The sequence below is a fragment of the Aplysia californica genome, unplaced genomic scaffold (assembly GCF_000002075.1).
Source record: "Aplysia californica isolate F4 #8 unplaced genomic scaffold, AplCal3.0 scaffold00031, whole genome shotgun sequence".
NCBI lineage: Eukaryota > Metazoa > Mollusca > Gastropoda > Aplysiida > Aplysiidae > Aplysia > Aplysia californica.
Genome location: NW_004797301.1, coordinates 1,018,615 through 1,026,999, shown reverse-complemented (window position 1 = coordinate 1,026,999; position 8,385 = coordinate 1,018,615). Strand labels below are relative to the sequence as shown.

General features: G+C 40.5%; 1 protein-coding gene across 3 annotated transcripts in view; it reads left to right on the top strand.

Annotated features, from left to right (window-relative positions):
* The first annotated feature begins 1,471 nt into the window (after window positions 1–1,471).
* LOC101853221 (citron Rho-interacting kinase) overlaps window positions 1,472–8,385 on the top strand; it is a 68,787-nt gene continuing 61,873 nt past the window's right edge. For all 3 annotated transcript variants that reach the window (XM_005091507.3, XM_013091279.2, XM_013091278.2), the window contains exons 1-2: window positions 1,472–1,543; window positions 7,587–7,748. In XM_005091507.3, coding sequence (XP_005091564.1) covers window positions 7,599–7,748 — 150 coding nt within the window. In that variant the 5' untranslated portion in view covers window positions 1,472–1,543; window positions 7,587–7,598. The remainder of the gene's footprint in view (window positions 1,544–7,586; window positions 7,749–8,385) is intronic.

Below are 8,385 nucleotides of genomic sequence, written 5' to 3'. Positions count from 1 at the left end.
AAAGAGGGGGGGTGGAGGAGGAGGGGGGGGTCACAAAAGGGGGGAAAAGTATAGGCTTTGTCTTATTTACTGGCACTAGAAAAGCAAATTTGTCTTCAATAAAAAGAAAAAAAAACAATTCGGACAATTAATCGTACATACGCATCCATAAGCATTATAAAAATGTAGTCCGCGAATAGTTCAATCGCGTATGTATACACAGACAGACTGAGGCCGGAGTACAGCCAGTGCACCTCCGCGCGCCGGTCACACAAAGTGTCAACACGACATGATGGCTACATGGAGGTTCTGAGCGGGTCAATGTCTGGGGAACAGCAGCATGGGATGCGAACCGGGACCACCGGCGATTTTGGTGTAGCGGTTAGTCACTTCGCTGTCGCTCTCAAGGAATTTCGAGTTCGATTCCGGAGTGGAGGTGAAACTTTTTTTAATCGGGTATCCCGATCTTTCTCCTGAGATATTGTGTTGTATCATCCCTCTCAGCCATCCCAGGTTGGACTAAATAAATGTTCTAATTTGTAGTCGCCTGAGAACTATTTTGTCCAAAAACACACTCTGAAGTTAAGTAGCCTACACTTTGGACAACATAGATCTAGTTCTGAAGCAACATTATGTTGATGGGGGCGTTAAAAAAACAACCCCTACCAACTGTATTTTTAAAAATTGAAACAAAAATTATTTTTTTTAATTAAAAAAGAACCAGGGCCTCTGGGATTTCGAGGCAGACACAAACAGACCAGCTTCTCAGATTTCGAGCCGTCCTAGGCATGTGTTTGCTGTGTGGATATTTCTTGTGTGTATACCGTGATGTCACCGCTCCTCGCACCATTGACCCCCGGGATGGATACAGATTTTTCCATTTGTAGAACATTGAAATTTGTCTCGAATATTTGATTTAATCTCTCTCTCTCTCTCTCTCTCTCTCTCTCTCTCTCTCTCTCTCTCTCTCTCTCTCTCTCTCTCTCGTTCTCTCTCCTCTCTCTCTCGTTGCCTTCTGCACCCCCTCTCATTAGTAAGATCCACCAATATAAGGTTTAAGTTTGGTGCTGATAATTTTTATTGTTCTTTTCGCAAACCTCTGACCGTAGTCTAAAATTTACAGTAGCAAGGTCCTTTACTGTAGGCCTGCTGAACATGTGGGCCTACAGGATTTTCCGAGACATGCCGCTCAACAAACCTTGTTGGGGTCCCATTTATTTCTCTCATTAATTAGAAAGTTATTTTTTCCTAAATTTGATCAGTTTGGAAATACATGTACATGTAACTTAACCTAACAAAAAACTAATACACTGTTGGCCCTAAATAAATAATACATATTTGTGGAAAATGAAATTGAGAGGGCTTCAAAACGCAGCTTGCGTGCCAGATAATAAAATATCTATTATTTTATTAACCCTCGAACTTTACATCCAAACCAACTTTGAGTAAATAGCTTGATTTGATTGGGTATTTTTCAAGCGAAGTTGGACGTGTTTACTTCCGGCTGCGAGAATTCAAAATGGTCGAATAACTTAAACTGTTGAGAAAAGTGGAACGGTAAAAGGTAAGATACAGATCTTGCCCAAGTGAAGACTTTTGAGTTTTCTTTTTCGTGATGTTCGGGTTGAGAAGAATCTAGATATTGAGGTGCTCTTTGGAAATTGCCTTCCCTTTGAGTGTTTAGTAGATTTAGGCCTACTCGGCACAGAACAAGAATGACAAGAAGTTATTTATTCCAGTTCTCTCTCTCTTCTATACTTATTCTAGAATAGATATCTAGTCTCTCTCTCTCTCTCTCTCTCTCTCTCTCTCTCTCTTTCTCTCTCTCTCTCTCTCTCTCTCTCTCTCTCTTTCTCTCTCTCTCTCTCTCTCTCTCTCTCTCTCTCTCTCTCTCTCTCTCTCTCCCACATTGGGGCATGATTGGCTACACACATACTCACACATAGATCTATATTATTTTGGATGCCTATTATTTTCCTGAGCGTTTGGAGAAATAGAGCCGGCCAAAATAAAAAAACGAAGTGTATACAGACCCGGTAACCGGGAACAAAGTTACGAAGTATACATACCCGGTGCCTGGTAGGGGAACTCTTGTGTTGTGATTTCGGAAAGTTTCAGCGCCCATACCCGGTAGTATTTGTGTGTGTGTGTGTGTGAGTTAGAGTTAGAGAGAGAGAGAGAGCTGGGGAAAGTGCTAGCAAAATGTATGACATCCCAGCCCAGTTGGCAGGAGGGAACGAGAGGAAGATAGAGTGAGAAATAGGTGGGGAGAAAGAAAGAGAGAGACAAACAAAGAAAAAGAGAATGCGAGCCGTACACAGAGACAGAGGAGAGAGAGTGAGAGAGAGAGAGAGACTCTGCTCGATTGAAATTATGACATATTTTTCTTTTCTTCAAACAAATTGTGATTCCTCCAACTCCAAAACAGAGGAAAAACGATCGTTCATCGAAAAGACATCCATCCGCAATCTTCATTTAGATCTAGATCTAGGCTGGCCTCGAAACTAGATCAATGATTTATATCTGTCTGTCTAGATCTAGACCTAGGCCTTAGATCTAGAAGAACCTAGTTCTACCCTGAGCCAAGAGTGGCAAGAGGGCGCTGAAACTTTCCGAAATCACAAAAGAGTTTCCCTACCGGGTCTGTATACTTTGTGACTTTGTTCCCGGTTGCCGGGTCTGTATACACTCCCAAAATAAAATCCCTCCCCGCTCCCGCCCCCATGCCTCGTTCACACCTAATAACATACACATAACACACGCACACTCACTCACACACGCACACACACATGCACACTCACTCTCTCTCTCCCTCTCACACACACACACACGCGCGCACGCAGGCCACTCCATTCGCAAATTATCAACAAATCTCGAGAACGGAAGCCATTTGGAGACATAGAGTTCAAGTTTATTTTCCGGAGCGTTTGGAGAAATATAGCCGGCTTTAAAACAGGCCTACAGTACATGAAGCTGCAGCGAGCACCTAGCGTCCCATTGGCCCAATCTTCACGTTTACATGGCTATCCATCAGTTTCAGAATGGCTGCCAATGGAACAGGAAGGCAATTTCCAAAGAGCGCCAACAAAACTATTAAACTTATTTTTATCAGGTAGGCTAATATCATTTTGCATCTATTCAAGCTCATTTGACAGATTTTTGTACAGAGTAAAATGGAAGTCTTGTTTCTTGGCTATCTTTTCGAGCACCTCATGTCTTGGTGGGTCAATTTTTTCTCTAATTTCATTGGACTAGAACCTAGAGCTACCATTTTAGCGTGTTTTGAATGAGACGTAGGCTAGCCTATGCTTCGGTGTAGAATCAACACAACAGGCAATTCTAAAAGTAGGCCACAAACGCACACAAACTACACCAACGACTGTACTTTTGATAACAAAAACGTCAAACTAATAAAATTTGCGGATGATTCCACTCTTGTTTTTGTAAAGTGTTTTACGGCGCTCGCAACTGCATAAGGTCATATGAGCACGCGGGACACACCTAATATTTTCAGTTGGTAGGAAATTTTGAATTTTTTTCTGTATGGCGAGCGAAGCCTACTCTTATCGATTTTAGACTACCAAGGGATCTTTAACATGCGCAACTTGCATAGGGGCCCTTCGAGATTTTCATTTTTTGCCCTTGTCCAAGAAGGCTAGGTGTAGATCTTTCCTACCAGAAGATCAGGGATGTGGCAGAAAGACAGCAGTAAGGAGCCAAGGAGTAGCAGTAGAAAGGCTGCAGAAAGAGTCAGGATCCCAGAGGAGGGGGCAAAGGAGGTGAGGGGGTGGGTGCAGAAAGTGGAAATGAAAGCAGACAACCCAACATTGTTAGAGAGCAGGAAAGGAGGTGAAAGGAGACAATTTTAGAGAAGAAAATTTTTCGGTTGCTTCCCGGATCCGAACCCGGGACCTTTGAATGAGAGGCCAACACGTTAACCTCTAGGCCACGAGAGCCCCCGATTCCACTCTACAAGGCCTTATAACAACAAATGAGAATGAATACAGGGACGCTGTGAATCTATTTACAAATTGGTGTGATAATCACTTTTTTTTACTAAATGTAAAAAAGACAAAGGAGTTAATAATAGACTTTAGAGTTAAAAAAAGACCAATTGCAACCACTATTTATTTAAGATGAAGAGGTGGAGGTGGTAAGCTTTTACAAGTATCTTTGTGTAACAATCAACAACAAACTTGACTGGCATCCCCACGCTGCTCTTGTGCATAAAAAAGTAAATCAAAGAATGTTTCTTTTAAGGAAATTAGGAAGTTTCCGTGTTGACAATAAGATTATGTCCCTTTTTACCATTCTATGATTGAAAGTGTACTATTATTTTGTATTTGCTGCTGGGGTGGGAACTGTGTAAGGTGAAAGATAAAGACAAATGTGACAGAACCATTAAGAAAGCCAGCAAGATCTCTGGATATGATTTTAATAGAATGAATGAAATGTATAACACCACACGTATAAAAAGCATTATAAACGACCCATCACATCCCTTTTCCTCACAAATTGTAAGATCACGTAGCGGCAGATATGTACAGTCAAACCTGTCAAGGAGAAAAGTGGCCATATAAGACAGGTGGCCGTCTTAGGCAGGACTGACCAAGATAAAGAAAACAAACCATTCCCATCTGAGGCCCCAATCGAAAGTAGCCTCATTGTTGTTGTCTTATATTGTTATTGTTGTTGTTGTTGGTTTGTATTTCGTTTGTAATTTTTATTTTGTCGCTCATTTTGCACAAGGGTGACAATAAAACGAAATGTATCAGACAAGGAAGATTGAGTGCAATGGTAAAACAAACATATGGGTCGCCACCACTCGGAGAACGAGGGACGCTTCTGTAACAAGTTCATGACAAGATCTTGTCAGTTTGTTAGTGTTTAGGCGCTTAATCAGCTGCTTGCAATGTATGCTTCCCGGGAAGCTGAGAATGTTTCGGAGTGTTCTATGGTCTGCTGGGGTAATAATATAGTGTAAAGCGCATAGAGCCTGCTGTTGAGCGGGGATATGCGCTATACTATACAAATGCTATCTATTATTATTATTATTATTATGTTGACGTCCTTTGTTACTTTGTTACAGAAGGGTTGTAAATTATTCAGACCAAATGGGCGAGTAATTAAGCTTTCCTAGCTCTTTTCCTTCTCTCATTTTTTTTCTTTTATTCTTTCTTTATCTTTTTTTCTTGCCTCTTCTTTCCCCTTCTTCTTGACCATTTGGAGTTTGTTTTGGTAGAGGTTTTACGGCGCTCGCAACTGCATTAGGTCATATGAGCGCCAAGGGGTGGATGTCAACAGTGAAGTCCTTACAGGGATTCAGACTTACTCTGCTCATCTCTCTAGCTTCAACAGCACGAAGTCTGCTTCGACTATCAAGGCACCCCGGCAATGGTGGGTCACAAGAGTGTGACAAACATACAAAAGAAGTAGAGGAAAAATGACAATAGTAAGGATTAGGAAAGAAAAAGCAGCAGTTCCCTGTTGTAATCAGGCACAGTTATGAGCGTGACATTGATGAATCAGCCCATTTACAATTCTACTGTGCATGAACGAGAAATGTCCCCCTTTGGGAATGGCCTAAAGACACTTTAGTCAGTGGCACGGCCGCGGGGGTATTTGGAGTTTGGAGCCAAAAAAGAACCAGATAGCTAAATGAAATTCCATGGGCCAGATGCGATCCATGGTGGTGGAAGTAATGATGATGCTGTAGGCTAGTGGTGGTGGAAAGACCCTAAGTTGTCAGTTACCATGTACTTAGACACTGCCTTTGGGCAATGAGAGTGCAGTCTTTTGACTTTTGACACAATTAGACAGTCCTAGTAGGTAATTCTAGTTCTTATTCTGGTTTTACGTAAAATCCCCCGACCATAGTTATATTATGTAACCTCCTTACACTCACATAACTCACTTAGAAGCCGAGTCCAAATTAATGAAACATATTTTACGGACCCGAGTCGGAATAGATAAAACCCATTATATTCGGCCTTGAGTCCGAATAAATAAAAGGTCTTATCGGACTCGAGTCCGAATAGAACTGGCCTTAAAATTATGCATATCTTGAGTTTCTCAGTTCTGCGCTGCTTTGCTTTTAGAAATAGATTACTTACATTGTACCAATGCCAAGAATAAGGCAAACATTAGTTAGACAAAGTAAAAGTGATAAAAAATTCCCACACTTCGAGTTGTGGGTGACGGCTTAGGCCAATGAGAGAAATGAAGAAAAACAGGGATCATTGTTTGGAACGATCACTTGTGAATGTGTAGCATGATGTGTCGTGACACACAATCAGGGTCAACAGCTTTGATGCATCTTGTCACTTTATTTTAACTTGACAGCGCAAACCTGCTGAGACCTTTCATCGCACCTGCTGAGACCTTTCATCGCACATTACATGGTTACGGTATACAACCTGTACCTTTGGCACCCTGCCCCATATTGGAAAAAGACTATCCATTATTGATTATATTATGAATTTTATAGCTTGATTACTAATTATCAATTTGTTAATTACTAATATTTAAACATATATTATAGTGCTGATGGGTAGGCAGATTGTTTTAATTTTGGAGTTGAGTAGCCAGGATTTGGTGTAGGAGAAAATTGCTCCAAGAAGCATCAGCTAAAGCTTTTTCTCGTGCAAGGCAAGCTGCAGTTTTTACATATCCAAAACCAATGTTGCTTGGAGGAATCATTCAATAACAGAGGTATTGTTTGATTTTAGTGCTTTAAGAGAATGGGGATTCTTTCTGCGTTAAAAAAACATTTTTTAAAAGTGTTTTACGGCGCTCGCAACTTCCTAAGGTCATATGAGGGCGCAAGACACATTGAATATTTTCAGTTTGTAGGAAATTTTGAATTTTGCCTTGGTGGTGGCCGAAGACTACTGTTATCGATTTTGGACCCCCAAAGGATCTTTAATGTGCGTAACCTGCACACATTACCTCCGAGATTTTTCGCCCTTGTCCGAGAAGGAGTAGCGGTGGAAAGGCTGCTGAAAGAGTCAGGAGCCCACTGGAGGGGGCAAAGAGGGTTGGGGCAGAAAGTTGAGACGAAAGCAGATGACAGAACATTTTTATACAGCAGGAAAAAAATGTGAAAGGAGAACATTTTAGTGCAGAAAATTTTCTGTCGCTATCCGGATTTGAACCCTGGACCTATTGAATAAGAGGCGAACATCTTAAACGTCTTGGCCATGAGAGCCCCCATTCTTTCTGATTGAGTCAAAGGTTTAATTGAATCTGTGTAGTGTAGACTGATCAAACACAGAGAGTAGTTTGGTCTTCTTTTATAATTTTACTGGCGTCTGTGTTGTAGCTGTTAAGTAAGCACTCTTGCATGCAAGAGACTCGAATTTGATTCCTGTGCAGGGATAATTTTTATCAAGTATCTTTGTCTTTCTGCTGGCAGTGTATCCTGAATCCAGTTGGTCCTGGCAGGCAGGGTCGGGTAGAAGCCCGCCTCCTGAATGATCTAGATTGTGTTGCTAAAGGTATAAAAAAATCCCTAGATAAACAAAAGTAATTTCTTTTTGGTTCTTTGTGTTTTGATTTTTTCCTATCATTTTAGTCTCAGTGTATTGGTGTGTTTATATCTTTCTCAGGGTTACTTGAAAATGGAAGAAATAAAGGCATCAGATTTTCAAGTAAAGGCCATTATTGGCCGTGGCCACTTTGGTGTGGTACAGGTTGTCAAGCATAAGGTGACTGCAGCTGTCTATGCTATGAAAGTACTTCAAAAGTCGGATATATTGGCACAACCTGAAGTAAGCTATTTTGTTGCTGTTTTTGCATTGGATTTGTCTGTGCACTTCACTTTTATTATATCTTTTATCTTTCTCACTTTCTTCTTTAAAGTCCCATGACATAATTATTGCAAAACAGTTTTTGTTATTTAAGTGCATCCGAACCTGATACTGTTGGTTGGTAAATCTTTTTTATTAAAAAATTTGTTGTTGTTGACTTTCCGTGTTTCTTTCATTTTTTAAAGATTTTATTATTGTTGTTTAAAACTGTTTCCATTGAAAATGGCAAAATTTACATTATCTTGAGATTTTTGTCATTGCTGCGTTCAATTCTCTGTCATAATCTTTGTCCTTGCTTCGGAAGAATTAACTTTTGAAACTGCTCGGATTTTGAGTCGAGACAATTTCTGAAGACACAGAACTGAAATAAGTTTCACACAAACACTATAAACATTTGATATAAAATGTAATGTGCATTTATGGTATTGCTTCATGTGTTGGCTTTTAAAAGTGTCTTGTTATTATATCATATATGTGGGGCAAAAAAGAGAAATGTTTGAATTCATAAACTGATGTTTCGCACCCACTCGGAACAGCTCATCAAATACATCGTCAATGTTGTCGCTATCACAACTGTCGGACAAATCTAACTCATGAT